Source organism: Eumetopias jubatus, unplaced genomic scaffold (genome assembly GCF_037043125.1).
Source record: "Eumetopias jubatus isolate StellerSeaLion01/CBP00866 unplaced genomic scaffold, mEumJub1_p1.0 scaffold_2, whole genome shotgun sequence".
NCBI classification, from domain to species: domain Eukaryota; kingdom Metazoa; phylum Chordata; class Mammalia; order Carnivora; family Otariidae; genus Eumetopias; species Eumetopias jubatus.
In genome coordinates, this window is record NW_028274808.1 from 39,694,618 (window position 1) to 39,710,715 (window position 16,098).

General features: G+C 38.2%; 1 protein-coding gene across 1 annotated transcript in view; it reads left to right on the forward strand.

The window, feature by feature from the left end:
* HOOK3 (hook microtubule tethering protein 3) overlaps window positions 1-16,098 on the forward strand; it is a 104,227-nt gene that overhangs the window by 71,232 nt on the left and 16,897 nt on the right. Inside the window, exons 16-17 of the mRNA XM_028124134.2 lie at window positions 9,375-9,462; window positions 14,116-14,150. Of these exons, the coding sequence (XP_027979935.1) occupies window positions 9,375-9,462; window positions 14,116-14,150 (123 nt within the window). The remainder of the gene's footprint in view (window positions 1-9,374; window positions 9,463-14,115; window positions 14,151-16,098) is intronic.

Here is a 16,098-nt window from a genome sequence, read left to right on the forward strand (position 1 = left end):
AAAAAAAAAAAACCTGTTATTTCTTGTGAGCCTGAAATGTCATCCATCTTATAAACAATTCAATTATGAGAATTTAGAATCTGCAAATTAAACAAGAAAACCACTTTTCTGCTTGTAAGTTTTCAGTGTATTGAATTATGCAGTCATTCAAAGTTACTTTAAAGCAGTAGCTTACTCTGAAAAGGATTACTTTTATATTTTGTTGTGACAGTCTTTTAGTTCTTTCCCTTTTTGGAAATGTTTCTTAGATACCAAACATACTTCCTTTGCACTGTGATGTACTGTCATTTTTGAGGGATTTGACATTTTTATTAATGATTTCATAGTTTGCTTGATATTACAGATTGTTTATTATGCCTGATTGATTTGACACTTCCCAGGTGTGAGTCGATCTTGTGAGTCAACATTGTTACGACAATTTTACATGTTCTGTCCTTCTTGGCACTTTAATTTTTAAAGCTGCTGAGGAAGAATCAGCAAACAGTATAAATACCAGGGTGATTATTAGAGTAAAATTAAGCATAAGCAGAAGGAGAACAGTTTTATATCAATTCTAGAGCATAAAGAATGAATACTTTTTAAAAATACCTAGAAAAGGTTTGAAATGAAAAGGGGAGAAAAGGGAATTGCAGAAAGCAGCCGGTAATCACATAGTCCCATGGTGAGAGCACCCTCTGTTCAACTCCATCATCCTTTGCCTCCAGGCTGTATTTTAACCGTCTTACAGGAAGGCCTTCTCTGTACACTAATTTTTTTCCAGTGAATCAACCACACAACTTCCTTTATAATGCTTTGCATTGTTTCTCATAGGTCTTACAGCTCTTGGTCTTCTCTCATCAGAAACAAAACAACTACTTGTCATTTGTACAGCACTCATGTTGTAGATGACAGATTACCTCCCAAGTCCCGAAGGCATTTACAGCTGTTTACAACTTAGTATCATGTTTGTTCTCTCTTTTAAATCACTTTATCTTATTTTTTCATCATGATCACTGTCCCCTTTAATCCCAGTTCCTTCTTTCCTCCATCCCCACACCCACTTCCCTTCTGATAACCACCAGTGTGTTCTTTATAGGTAAGAGTCTGTTTCTTGATTTGACTTTATTTTTTCTTTCCTTTGCTTATTTGTTTTCTTAAATTCCACATGTGAATGAAATCATATAGTATTTGTTTTTCTCTGGCTGACTTATATCACTTAACATTATACTCTCCAGCTCTCTGATGTTATTGCAAATGGCACGACTTCATTCTTATAACTAATACTCCATTATATATATACCACCTCTTCTTTATCTATTCACCTATCAGTGGGCATTTTGCTGCCTCCATAGTTTGACTGTTGTAAATAATGCAGAAGTAAACATCGGGGTGCGTATATCCTGTTGAATTAGTGTTTTTGTATTTTGGGGTACATACCCAGTAGCGCAGTTACTGGATCATAGGGTGGCTGTAATTTTAACTTTTTGAGGAACCTCCATGCTGTTTTCCACAGTGGCTGCACCAGTTTGCATTCCCACCAACAGTGCAGGAGTGTTCCTTTCTTTCCATAGCTTCATCAACACTTGTTTCCTGTGTCTTTGATTTTAGCCATTCTGACAGGTGTGTGGTGATATATCTCATTGTAGTTTTGATCTGCATTTCCCTAATGATGAGTGATGTTGAGGATCTTGTCATGTGATGTCTCTTGGCCATCTGGATGTCTTCTTTGGAGAAATGTCTGTTCATGGGGTGCCTGGTGGCTCAGTCGGTTAAGCATCAAACTTCCGCTTGGGTCATGATCTCAGGGTCCTGGGATTAAGCCCCACATCAGGCTTCCTGCTGAGTGGGGAGTCTGCTTCTCTCTCTCCCCCCCCCTTTGCCCTCCCCCACTCATGCTCACTCTCTCAAATCAATAAATAAAACCTTAAAAAAAGAAATGTCTGTTTATGTTTTCTGTCCTTTTTTTAAATTGAATTTTTTTGGTTTTTGGTTGTTGTGTATGTTTTTTCTTTTGGATACTCTTTATCAGATATGTCCTTTGAAAATAGCTTCTCCCCGTCCAAGATTACCTTTTAGTTTTGTTGATCATTTGCTTTGCTGTGCAGAAACTTTTTATTTTGATGTAATCCAATAGTTTGCTTTTGCTTTTGTTTCCCTGCTTCAGGAGACATATCTAGAAAAACGTTGCAATGGCTGGGGTCAGAGAGATCACTGCCTGTACTCTCTTTAAGGATTTTTATGGTTTTAGGTCTTTCATCCATCTTGAGTTTATTTTTGTGTATGGTATATGTTCGGATGATCTGTCCATTGACGTAAGTGGGTGTTAAATTCCCCTACTATTATTGTATTACTATAGATTAGTTCATGTTTGTTATTAACTGTTTTATGTATTTGGGTGCTCTCATGTTGGGTGCATAAATTTTTTAAATCTTTATATTCTCTTGTTAGATTGTCCCCTTATATAGTATCCTTCTTTGTCTCTTGTTACAGTCTTCTTGTTGTTTTTTAAAGATTTTATTTATTTGAGGGGCGCCTGGGTGGCTCGGTCAATTAAGCATCTGCCCTCAGGTCATGATCCCAGGGTCCTGGGATCAGGCTCCCTACTCAGCAGGGTGCCTGCTTCTCCCTCTCCCTGCTTGTTCTCTCTCTCTCTCTCAAATAAAGATTTTATTTATTTGAGAGAGCAAGAAGGCATGAGTCAGGGTGAGGGTCAGGAGGAACAGGAGAAGCAGGCTCCCCGCTGAGCAGGGAGCCCAGTGCGGGACTCAAGCCCAAACCCTGAGACCATGACCTGAGCCAAAGCAGACACCCAAACAGCTGAGCTACCCAGGCATCCCTACAGTCTTCGTTTAATTTTTTTTTTTTAAGATTTTTACTTATTTATTTGACAGAGAGAGAGACAGCGAGAGAGGGAACACAAGCAGGGGGAGGGGAGAGGGAGAAGCAGGCTTCCTGCTGAGCAGGGAGCCCACTGCGGGCCTCGGTTCCAGGACCCTGGGATCAAGACCTGAGCAGAAGGCAGATGCTTAACCACTGAGCCACCCAGGCGCCCCCAGTCTTCATTTTAAAGTTTACTTTGTCCATTATCAGTATTGCTACCCTGGCTTTCTTTTGACAACTATTTGCGTGATAGATGTTTCTCCATCCCCTCACTTTCAATCTGCAAGTGTCTTTAGATCTGAAATGAGACTCCTGTAGGCAGCATATAGATGGGTCTTGTTTTTCTATCTACTGTCACCCTGTGTATTTTAATTAGAGCATTTAATCCATTTACATTCAATGTAATTATTAATAGATACATATTTTTTGCTGTTTTGTTACTTGTTTTGTGGTTGTTTCTATAGTTTTTATATGATCCTTTCTTCCCTTGCTCTATTTCCTGGTTTGTTGGCTTTCTTTCATAATATATTTGGATCCCTTTCTCTTTATTCTTTGCATATCCATTACTGGTTTTGATTTGTGGTTACCATTAGGTTTGTATATAATATCTTCTGCATATAGCAGTCTATATTAAGTTTAAACCCATTTTTTATTCCTCTACCCCCATGCCATTTTTTAGGCATGTGGTATCATATTTTACATCCTTTCCTTTTATGAATCCCTTGACTGAATTTTACCAAAATATTTATTTGTACTACTTTCATGTTTTTTACTTTTCATACTCTTATGGCCTTTCCTTTCCACTCAGTATCCCCTTTCATATTTCTTGTAGGGCCGGTTTAATGGTCATGAATTTCTTTAGTTTTTGCTTGTCTGAGAAACTATCTCTCCTTCTATTCTGAATGATAGCCTTGCGGGCTAGAGTATTCTTGGCTACAGATTTTTCCCTTTCAGCATTTGGAATACCATGCCACCCCTTCTGTCCTCTGAGGTTTCTGCTGAGAAATCTGTCAATAGCTTTATGGGGTTTCCCTCGTATGTAACTGTTTTCTTTTCTCTTGCTGCTTTGGAAAAAAAATTTTTAATCCCTACTTCCTGCCATCTTATGTGTCTTGGTATGGACCTTTTTGGAGGGGGCAGGGTGCGGTCTCTGTGCCTCCTGGATCTGGATATCTGTTTCCTTCCCTAAATTGGGGAAGTTTTCAGCTATTATTTCTTCAGATAAATTTTCTGCCCCCTTATCTCTCTCTTCTGAGATCTCTGTCATGCAGATGTTATTACCTTTGATGGAATCACTGGTTCCCTGAGCCTGTTCTGAATTTGCTTAATTTTCTTTCCTCTCCTTTGCTTTGCTTGGTTACTTTCCATTGCTCTTTCAGTGAATTAATTCATTCTCTGCTTCATCTGGCCTGCTATTTATTCCATCAAGTGTATTTTTAATTTCATTAATTATGTCATCTCTGATTGTTTCCTTTTTAATGCTGTGTGAAGGATCTCACTGATGTCCTCCATTCTTTTCTCAAGTCCAGTGAGTATCTTTATGATCGTTACCTTATATTCCCTGTCAGGCATATTACATATATCTTTTTTGCTTTGGCCTCTTGCTGTGGTTTGGTCCTGTTCTTGCTTTTGGCACATATTTCTGTGTCTCCTCATTTTGTCTTATTTTCTGTGTCTGTTTCTGTTAGGAAAGTCAGCTACTTTTCTTGCTCTTAATGATAATAGCCTAATGAAGAAGAGGTCCTGTAGTGCAGTGTTGCCTGTTCCTCAGGGCCTGGCACTTCAGGGAGGGTCTCCTACATGTGTGCTCTGCTGTTGAGTCTTGACCTCTTTTTCCTTCATTCCAGTTGTGTATAGAGGCTCTCTTTGCCTCCTGTGGGCAGTGTTTGGTCCCCAGCAGGGGTGGGGAGTGTTTTAACAAGGGGCGCAACAGTGTGCTTATGAAATGAGATCTACTCCACAGATGAGACCAGAGGTCCCACAAAACACACAGGTTGGGAGATGTGATGTTGGCAGGGTTTGTGCCAGTCTTCTGGAGGGCGGGGGGGCGGGGTTCACTGCAGCACTCTGCCTAAAGGGAGTGTGACTAGGAAGGGTGGAACCGTGGGGCAGTGCTTAGTGCAAGGAAGTTAGGTAGGAGTGGTGGCTATGCGTTTATGCTGGGGAACAGGGAGAGGGAAATGGTACCTGCCAGTTCCTTTATTCCTGGAAGGATCTCTCTGCATGATGCCTGTTTCTCCAGGCCACATTCGAAGATGGGCAAATCACTCCCTCTGGCCTACCCTCGGTGTTTTTCAAATTGCTGGTTCTGTGCTGTATCCACACTGCTGTTTAAGGGCTGGGGCACTGCTTCCTGTTGCAGTCAGGGCTCTACCAGAGCCAAACTCACCAATTTTTTAAATTCCAGGCTTTAAGTGCTGCTCATTTTAAGAACTCAAGAAATTTAGCCCCTCTCACTTTCAAAGTCAGATATTACAGAAATCCGTTCTCCCTGTTCAGGGCTCCCTGGTGTGAAAGTGTGTTTTCCACCCTTCTCCATGGCACAGGCTCCCTCGCCACTGTGGGCGGTCACTGTTTCACTCGCAGGCTGTGACTTTGCCCTTCCTACCTTCTTTGATGGGACCTCTTCCCTACCTTTAGTTGTGAAGTTTGTTCTGCCAGTCTTCGAGTCATTTCCTGGGTTATTTACACTCATATGAGTGTTATCTAGTTGTAACTGTGGGACATGGCAAGCTTAGGGTCCTCCTACTCTGCCATCTTCCCAGCAGACCTTATTCTTGAATTACAGTACTGACTGATAACTTACCTTTGTAGTATGACCATCTGTAACCTAGAACAACAACAATAATAACAGCTAATGTTTATTAAGCTTTTGTTTGTTCCAAACATTGTGCTATTTGTTTTAAATATGTGGTCTTATCTTTATTAAAGTTTTACAGGTGAGGGCGCCTGGGTGGCTCAGTTGGTTAAGCGACTGCCTTCGGCTCAGGTCATGATCCTGGAGTCCCAGGATCGAGTCCCACATTGGGCTCCCTGCTCAGCAGGGAGTCTGCTGCTCCCTCTGACCCTCCTCCCTCTCATGCTCTCTGTCTCTCATTCTCTCTCTCGCAAATAAATAAAATCTTAAAAAAAAAAAAAAAGTTTTACAGGTGAGGGAATTTGGGCTCAGACCCAGGCTACCTGAATTTAAAGCCTCTACCTAATCCATACCTTTTTTTTTTTTAATATTTTTAATTTTAAACAATCTCTACACCGAGCATGGAGCTTGAACTAAATCCGAGAGCAAGAGCCGCATGCTCCACCAACTGAGCTAGCCAAGCACCCCATCCATACCCTCTTTCTTGTCAGTTTATCTTTTGCCGTGTTTGCAAAACATTTTTTTCTGTCTTCCCCTCATGGAATGCTTTTTCTTTTAAGTGAATTACCCTAAGTTTGTTCTGAGTTTAATAAGTATTTACATGACCTTGTCTCTAACTTAACTTCTTACCAGTTCCCCTGAATCTTTTAACTTAAGTTTGTTCACCACCAGTATATTGTCTGTCAGAAGGAAAGGTTTGTAGTAAACCTCCAAAGTCCTTCCAATTAGTTTTCCCGGTAAGTTGGCATTTTTTAAATCTGTAATACCTGCTAACCCTCACTTAGGGAGCTTTGTCAAAATGTACATGTTCTTTTTCCCTTCCCTCTCAGAGTTTATTATGATCTCAAGTTCACCCCCTTTCTTTACCCCCCTGACAATTATATGTAAGTAGATTTAAGATGTTAACTAACTAGGGACACCAGAGTGGCTCAGTCAGTTAAGCATCTGCCTTCGGTTCAGGTCATGGTCCCAGGGTCCTGGGATGGAGCCCCAGATCGGGCTCCCTGCTCAGAGGGAAGCCTGCTTCTCTCTCTCCCTCTGCTGCTCCCCCTCCTTGTGTGCTCTCTCTCTCTCTCTTAAATCAATAAAAATCTTCAAAAAAAATCTTCAAAAAAAAAAGATGTTAACTAAATTTCTGAAGGGGGAGAAAATAGGTAGAGGCAATTCACATTTATAAAGTGCCTGTTATGTACAGATACTGTGCTGGACACTCTGTATGTTATCTTACTCTTCTAAACAACACCAGGAAGTAGGTATTATAATCCTCATTTATTTTGATTTTTTGAAGTTTGCATTTTTGGAAAAAGATGAGCTCATATTTTTTTTTCACTTATATTTGTGTAGCTTCATGCCTGTGTGTGTGTGTGTGTGTGTGTACACTTCACACTCTAACAGTTATATTGCTGTGGGTGTTGGTTCTGTTCCCCCTTACTAGACATTTGAGTTGTGTTCAAATACTTGAACATCTTGATATGGATTTATTATACATTATGTTAATTGCCAGCACCTAATAGGTTATAGTATTTGTTGACTAAATAATTTCAAAATGGCTAAGATGGATAGTTGAAATACTCTAATAATTAGTTTGATATATATTTTCATATTACTTTCTGAAAAGATTGAACAACGTTAGTGTCACTAGTAATGTATTTATATATCTCCCCATATTGAATATGGATTTTCAGATAATTCCTTCACTATTTAAAAAGCACCCAAATTTTCTATTCCTTGATTTGAAAACATCAGTTATTATTATAGATTTGATTGAATTTTTACTGTGATTTTCACTAATTATTGAACTTACAACATTTATGGCAAGAATTTCTTAGTAAAAAAAAAATTGTTTATTGAATTTTATGGCTGTTTGGATTTTAAGAATTCATTGCCCTGTTTCGTCCTTAATTCAAGGTAGTCTGGCTTCTACCATTTCATTAAGGTGTTTCCTACTAAAATAACCTGTCATCTCTTAAATGGCCAATCCAGTGGGAGCATTCAAGACTTTATCTTTCCTCATGTCTGTTGTATTCATTATTGTTGATCATTTTCCCCTTAAACTTTTTTTTTAATTTCAGTTAACACACTGCTCTTATGTTTCCCCTAATTCTCTTCAGGGTGAAGTTCCTCTTTCTACCCCTCCGGTTGGTGACCTGCCATGGACCGTCTTTGTTCCTCTTTTCCACTCTTCTTCACATTCTTTCTAGTTAGTGTTATTTTTGTTCATGGCTTCAGTTAACTCCAAATGGCTTTCACATCTATATTTTCAACTCGGAGTTCTCTTTGTGCTTCAGATGCAGAGATACAGCCTTTTGACAGGTATCTCTAGGCACTGCATTTTCAACAAATACAAAATAAGTTTATCTTCCCTTCTCAACCTGTTTCTCCTGTATTCTCCTCAGTAAATGTTTTTCAGTAGCTCAAACCAAAATCCTAAGTGTTATTTTTTATTCCTTGTATTCTTTTGCCCTTTAACTACATCTCAACCTTGTTACCTCCTCTTTCAGGCAGACTTGGTAATAATTGTGGTACCCTCTTCCCGGTCTTCATACCTTCACTTTGCCGACCTTTTTAATGACATCTTCCTCTCTCAAACCAGTGTGATCTGTCTAAAACGGTGTCTAAGTTTCACCCTTCTTGCAGCCCTCTAGGGGGATTGCCTAAGACCTAGGGAACCACGTTGGTGTACTGGATGTTACGTCATAATGACTTAGAGAATTTCTGAGCTCCGGCATCAGCATTATTTTAAAGGCTGGGTGGGTTATTCCATTTCATCCAGATTTTAGGCCAGATTATAAGTTCTAAATACTTCTGCATCTCATACAAGTTTGCACCCAACCTCTCCTCTTCTCTGGTTTCACCTCTAGCCATTCTTTCCCTCATAATTTAGTCTTTAGACATGCCATTCTTAAAGAATTTGTTATTATTTATTTATTTTTAATTTTAAGTAGGCTCCACGCTCAACATGGAGCTTGAACTCACAACCCTGAAATAAAGAGTCACATGCTTTACTGACTGAACCAGCAAGTCACCCCCTTTTTTAAAGATTTTTTTTTTTAAGTAGGCTCTAGACATGCCATTTTTAAACTCACTATACCCTTTTCATTTTCTGTGTGCTTTGGACAGGGTGAATTCTCTGTCTTAAATTTGCTTTCCACCCTTAATCATTTAAGTATTTTATTTCTTGTCCCAGTCTCAGTTCAGTCAAGCCGAACTCCTCCACACAATTAGATAAAAAGTTCTTGCTGCTTCAGGCAGTCATTATTCCTTTTTGGTACCTCTTTGTGCTATGTGGAAGTATTTATCTTGTATTTTAACATTTTGCTTCCCCACTAAATTCCTTGAGTATAGGGATCTTTTAGCACAGTGCTGAGCATAGTGCCTGACACATAGTTTGAATAAACATGTATTGACGTGAACTTCAGATAATTAGATATGTATAAGTACACTTGTGCAACAGAATATGTCCACTAAAGTACCATTTTTGAAATCATCATAGAAATTTCAAGTAAAACAAAAAATAACCAGAACAGTGCGCTGCACTACTATCTTAACATGAGGGTTTGTTTTGTTAATTATACTGTCTTTCTAACCAATATGACAGCCTAGGGAGAAGATAGAAGTAAGTCTGAACTTGGAAAATTAATACGCATTTGATTTCTAGGCTGGTGAATCAGAGACTTCTGGAAGTACAGTCACAAGTTGAAGAATTGCAAAAGTCTTTACAGGATCAAGGCTCAAAAGCAGAAGATGTAAGTTTTAATATGTACCAACCAATAATTTCACAGTGTTAAGAAAAACTATAAGTTTTGTTTTTTATTTGACTGTCTCTCTACCACAATAATTTATATTGGTTATGGAAAAGAAGCAATATTTTCCTTTTACTAACATTCCTTATGAAAAGGACCAGACAGTACTTCATTGTACTGATTGGAATCACTCTGCTGGGAATAGAAATTTATTTGTAGTTATTAGCTAAGGAATTAATTGAGGCTTTGTGGGGTTTTTGTTTTAGGAAATGGGGAAGCTAGGATTTTTTCTTTAAGTTTTTATTTATTCACTTAAGTTCCTCTACACCCATTGTGGGGCTTAAACTCATGACCCTGAGATCAAGAGTCGCATGGTCTTCTGACTGAGCCAGCCAGGCTCCCCGAGGCTTTGTGTTATAAGTGTGTTCATCTCAGTTTTCAGAGTTAAGGGTTTTTCGAGACTCTGGCCAACAACAACAAAAATGCTGGTAGAAATTTAGCATGTTCAAGTAGAAATTTTTTATGTGTAATTGATATTTTTAAAAATAATGCTATCCTTAGAAATAACTGTCCCTGAATTTCTGAATCCCTCTTGCTACCCCTACCCTGCCCCACCCAAATATAAGTTCACAGACTTTTTTTTTTTTTAATATTCCCTTATACTCTGCATATCTGTCAGAGCCTTGCCTGCTTGACTGGCATGCTCACTTTAGTATATAGTAAATGTGTTGAGCCAGAACTAGATGGACTTTCACCTTCTATGCTCACTGTCTAAATTATCACAGTGCTTTTGTAGCACATAGTAGTCAGTCTCTGATGAAAGTGTAAATAAGTTTTGCAAATCTTTTCCATTTAATAAGCAGTATACAGTGGAACTGCAACTATAGAGTATTCAAAAATAGTGTAAAAGGGGGGACCTTAATTTTAGTGACCAATCTTTGCTTCAGACAGTTGGTTCTTTTATTATTATTAGTGTCATTTGCTATAAACTCTGGCCTTTGGGTATAAACCTCTGCATAGTTGCTTTCATTGATAGTCTTTTTGGAGAATCGTCAAAACTATAGACATATCATTTCTATCCAGTCTTATTAATGTAAGAAAGTATGAGAACAAAAGGAACCAATGAAAGGGTGTTAAATCAGTTATACTACTTAAAACCTGCAAATATTAGATCTAAAAAAGCTCATTATTGACCTAATTTTATGAGTTTCATAAACATAATCTATTGGCAGTATGCTCTAAGATCACTGGTTTTGGTTTATCCTTTAATTAACGTGTGGGTAGTCCTTCTTAGATCCCAAATTGATTCCTAGTTCCTAAAATTGTCACCAACATCTAAACTACCTTATTCCCTTATTAAAATAGAGCTAGTTTGAAATGTGATAGTTTACTTTTTAAACATGTTTTTAATCTAGAATGCTAAGCCTGAAAGAGGTGAAGCAAAACCAACATTATTGTATTAAAATATTAATAAGGCTAACTAAGACTATCTTAGAGATGAATTTAAGTGATTTCTTCAGTGAAATCACTGGTCTCTAAAACTTTGAGGAGACTTTTTGTTGATTTGTTATGGGAGAAAGGGGAAGGGCATGTGATACATAGGAAAAAATATAGGCAGAACATCAGTGTCGGCCTACCTTAGTGTTATAGCGATAGCCACCATATGTACTTGATTCTCTTACTGGTATTAGAACATACAGAAGGAGTTTATTCTGTAAAAAATAATTTTGCATAGCCTGATTTAAGTATCACTGTGGTAATCAAATCTAATTAAATATGCTGTGTGCCGTTACTTAGAGAACATACTTCAGAAGTGAGATGCCAGCCCTGAAAGTACTATTTGCATAAGTTGTTTGACAATTTATTTGACTGCCCAGATGCTAAAGAGAGGTGTTGCTCTAAATTCTTATATATTCCCTTAGAGTTCTTTCATATATATATAGAGAGAGAAAAGATTCAGGTAGGAACTTTCCTTATTGTGATATGCCTCAAATCCAGCACATGTTTGATGTTTCATCTTCTCTTTCACTAACCCATAGTGTTGCATCTCAGGAATATCAGGTAGTACGTAGAACAACCTGCCAAATGGAACTGGTCCTCTCTGAAGAACAGCGTAATTTCTGCCCATTTCTGTTACCAAAAGCACAGTCCTTTCGTGTGACTTTAAGTCAGAGTAGGATGGTTTACACATTTTTATTATTATTTTTATGTCATTTATTTTTAGCATGGAAGCAGAAAAGCATTGTTATATCCAGTCATATGGATAATTTGAGCTAGCCACAGTGTATAAAACTCAAGAGAACAAGACAGGATGAGGAGACCATAGAAGAAAGAAAAATGTACATTTTTGAAAAAAAATGCATAACTTTTACTTCTGTTCATGAATTACTAAATCGTTCCTTCTATTGGCTGCTGTGTTTGCTTCATACTAATATGTCCTCTCTGTCTCTTGGCATGGTTTCTGCTCAAAAGGCTATTGTAAGTATGGCTTCCTATTCATTTCTATATATTGAGCAAAGTTTTTATTTATATACATTCTCTTCCATCATAGTTGATGGTATTGAAATTTTTAATTATGGGAATTTTATGCAAATGAATGTTATTTGCCTTACAGGTTTATGCCCTTTACACTTAAGATATTTAAAGGATATTGAAAACTTAACAAGTCAAACCAGAGACCTCTGCTCTTACTTGTCTCCCCCACCCACTCCTGCTCTACCTCCTTGTTATAATTAGTACATTTTTATAAATTATTTTGAAGCTTCCTATTGCAGTCTGGCCTCCTGCTGCCACCTACTTTAATAGTAACAATCATCAGTGGAGAGGGGGTGGAGTATAGGAAGCATGGACGTAGAGACCGTGCATAAATTCTGGAGTCTGTCAGACCTGGGTTTTTGTTTTGTTTTGTTTCAGACCTGGGGTTGAATTTTGGGTCTGCTACTTGAAAGTTACTGAACGCCCCAAAGATGGGGCTAATATTGCTCATAGTTGTGAGATTAACATGAGACTGCAGTGCCTAGTGTATTAACCGTTCATGAGATGAATATTGTGTATTATCTCAATTAAAACTAATTTTGCTAGAGCCCAGTCAAAAGGTAAATGCAAAATTACAGTTAAGGTATTTAGAAAGTATTTTCATTTTACCATCTGTACTAAAGAATGAACAAAGCAATAACTGAAAGTTAACAGAATTATTGCCTTTCTTTTATATTTGGGACAACCGCTGATTGGGAGCCTTGTAGTCCAGTGATGTTGATATAGTTTACATATTGAGCAAAGAAGTAAATTTGATAAATTCCAGAGCTGTGTTACAGTGGACCTGAATAAACAGTTATAGTAATCATTTTTAAATACGGTGACTGAAAATCGAAGAACTCCGTGTAAAGGTTTTTCCTCCCCTCACTGCTGCTATTGACTGATGGGACAATTTGTTTTATAAGCCTATATAATTGGGTTTGGCTGAATTTATCTCAAAATGGAATGTTTCATAGAATTCATTAATAATATGTACCCTAGAAGTGTTAAGTTTAATTACAAAACCTAGTGGTCCTTTATAGACTGCCATTAGTTTTATTTTTAGGCCAATTCTAATCTTTTTAGGAGACTGTGTGTGTGTATGTGTTTTGAGAGCAAGAAAGAAAGAGCACACACGTGACCTGGGGGGAGAGGAAGAATGTTAAGCAGGCTCCACACCCAACACTAGCCACCACAGGCCTTGATCTCCCGATCCTGAGATGATGCCCTGAGCTGAAATCAAGAGTCAGGTGCTTAACTGACTGAGCCATCCAAGCGCACAGACTCCCCGCTGAGCATGGAACCCAACACAGGGCTCCATGCCGGGACCCTGAGATCATGACCTGAGCCGAAATCAAGAGTCGGATGCTTAAGTGACTGAGCCACCCAGGCAACCACCCCCCCCAGGAGACTTTTTGAAAAATACCCAGCCAAAGCTGCATTCTTCAGTAAATTAAATTCTGTGCACACAGCATCCTTCACATTCCCATACAATCATAAATTATTTGTGTGCATATTCAGAAATCTCTGAGTAATATTTATGGAAATTAATCCTAGTCTCTATCATGATGCAAGGAAAATAATATAGTAGATAAAAAGTATGTTAGGGAAAAATCTATTATTATTAGAATTCTACCTGCCTTTTGGTTCCAGGAATATTAGGTCTATATATAAGTGGCCTTTAAATTCTTCCCCCCCCCCTTTTTTTTTTTAAAGATTTTATTTATTTATTTGATAGAGTAAGACCAAGCACAAGCAGGGGAAGCAACAGGAGAGAGAGAGGCAGAAGCAGGCTCTCCGCTGAGCAGGGAGCCCGACACAGGGCTTGATCCTAGTCCTGACCTGAGCCTAAGGCAGACGCTTAACTGACTGAGCCAGCCAGGCGCCCCTATTCAGTTCTTCTTAACTATAAATAGAGACTTCAGATACGCAGTTTCTAGGTATTTTATACTGATTGCTATCATCATGTGCTGCGCTCTCTCTAATCAAAGAGAAATGGACTTAGGTGCATTGGGTGTTTTGAGCTCTTTGACCAGAGAACTTAGAACTCATTCAGAGTTGATTACTACTCTACTCTTTATTTTTAAAATATAATTTATTAGTTAAAATGTTAAATAAATTTCTTTTATTTTCCATTTCCAGTCAGTTCTCCTAAAAAAGAAGCTTGAAGAACATCTGTAAGTACAAAAGCTGTTGAGTATCATTCTCCTATCCTCCGGTGAAATAGAAGTATTTTGTTAGGTGGTTACGGGGTATCTAGGCAATGGCATAGGTGGCCCCTGATAGGGGAAATTATAAGACATAGTAGTAGTGTCTAAAGGGTCATCTCCACTCAGTATCCTTAAGTCAAAATAAGTACTGCTTTAGAACTGTTTTTTCATGTAAGATTCCAGAGTTTTATATCTTTGTGGTAGTATTTATAACTATAGTTAGGAGTTTGAGACACTCTAGATCAGGAGGCAGAAACCTATTTCTGTAAAGGGCCAGACATCAGTAACCTTAGGCTTTACAAGCCATGGTCTGTGTTACAATCACTTAGCTCTATAGTTTGAGAGCAGCCACAGACTATAAATTAATGTTGTGACTGTTCCAATAAAACTTTATACAAGAACAGGCAGCAGGCTGAATTTGGCCCACGGACTGTAGTTTGCCAGCTCTTGAGGATAGCCAGCTGAATTTTCCTTTTTAAGTAAAGTTTTATTTTAAAGTACTACAGAGCTTATCAGTAGCAGATTTTCAAACATTTCCTTGAATTGCAAATATATCTGAAAGTGACTTTTTAATCTAAAAATGAAATAAATCTTAAAATATTACATTTGTTTTCTCATGAAGAAATATTCACCCATCTTTATCTTTAGCTAAGTTTGACATCATTAGGAATATTTTTGTGATTTTCTCACACCCAGTAATAATTTTAATCCTTCCTATCACTTTCTAGCAACACTCTGCTAACAAACAATTGAGTGTAGGTTGGCCATGAATTGCTAGCCTGTTGGGAGTGTTACAGTGTTCCACTATGGTAAACCAGACATCCTCAGTATCACAGAGATAACTTTGACTTGTTCTACTATGATTGGAAAAAAAGTTCTATAATTTGGCAGTTTGTCTCATGCTGTCCAGTTCTGTTTTTTTTTTTTTGAATCTGGGAAAAGTGAGATAATCCTAGGAACTGACACTTGCTGGCAAGTCTAACAATGGGCAAATTCTTAATGCACTAGTAGAAGAGAAAACGTTACCTCCTAGCCATTGTGAGGTTACCTAGAGTCCGAATTCAGTACTGATTTCTGTCCTTTTTTCTTTCCCATTTCTGTATTGCAAAAAAAAAAAAAAAAAGGAATGCCTGTTCTTTCATAAAACTGACCATTCTGTGTTCATTTACAAGGCAAATATCTTCATCAAAAAGAATTATTAGTGAGGATGAGGCCTGTTAGTCTCTAGTCTCCTGTGGCTGCCACAATTACCACAAACTGGGTGGCTAAAAAAAAAGCAGACATTTATCCTCTACCAGTTCTTGAGACTACAAGCCTAAAATCAAGGAAGTCAGCAGGATGGGTTCCTTCTGGAGGTTCTAAGGGAGAATCTGTTCCAAGCCCCTCTTCAGGCTGACTGCTAGCAGTCCTTGGTGTTCCCTGGCTTACAGACACCTCACTCCAGTCTCTGTCTCCCCGTCTTCGCATGGCATTCTCCTCCGTACATTTTGTCTTCACGTGGCCTTCTCATAGGGATACCAGTCTTTGGACCTAAGGCCCACCCTGATCCAGCACGACCTCATCCTAACTAATTATATTTGCAAAGACACTATTTTCAAATGATGTCACATTCCTAGGTATTGGGAAGTCCTAACGACTTCACCATCTTTTTTGGGAGATATAATTCGATCCACAAGAGGATCCATAGACATTTCAAAAGGAGGTCATTTTCATGCAAATTAAAAACTACAATGAAGACTATTTTACATACACCAAATTGATAAAATTAAAAATCAGGCATACTAAGGATTGCCAAAGATGTTCAGCAGAGGTAATTCTATTACCAAAGATGTTCAGCAATGTATACTGCACTGAGTATACATCAATTTACTTAACAAACTGAACATGCACATATTCTGTGACCCATCAGTCCCAC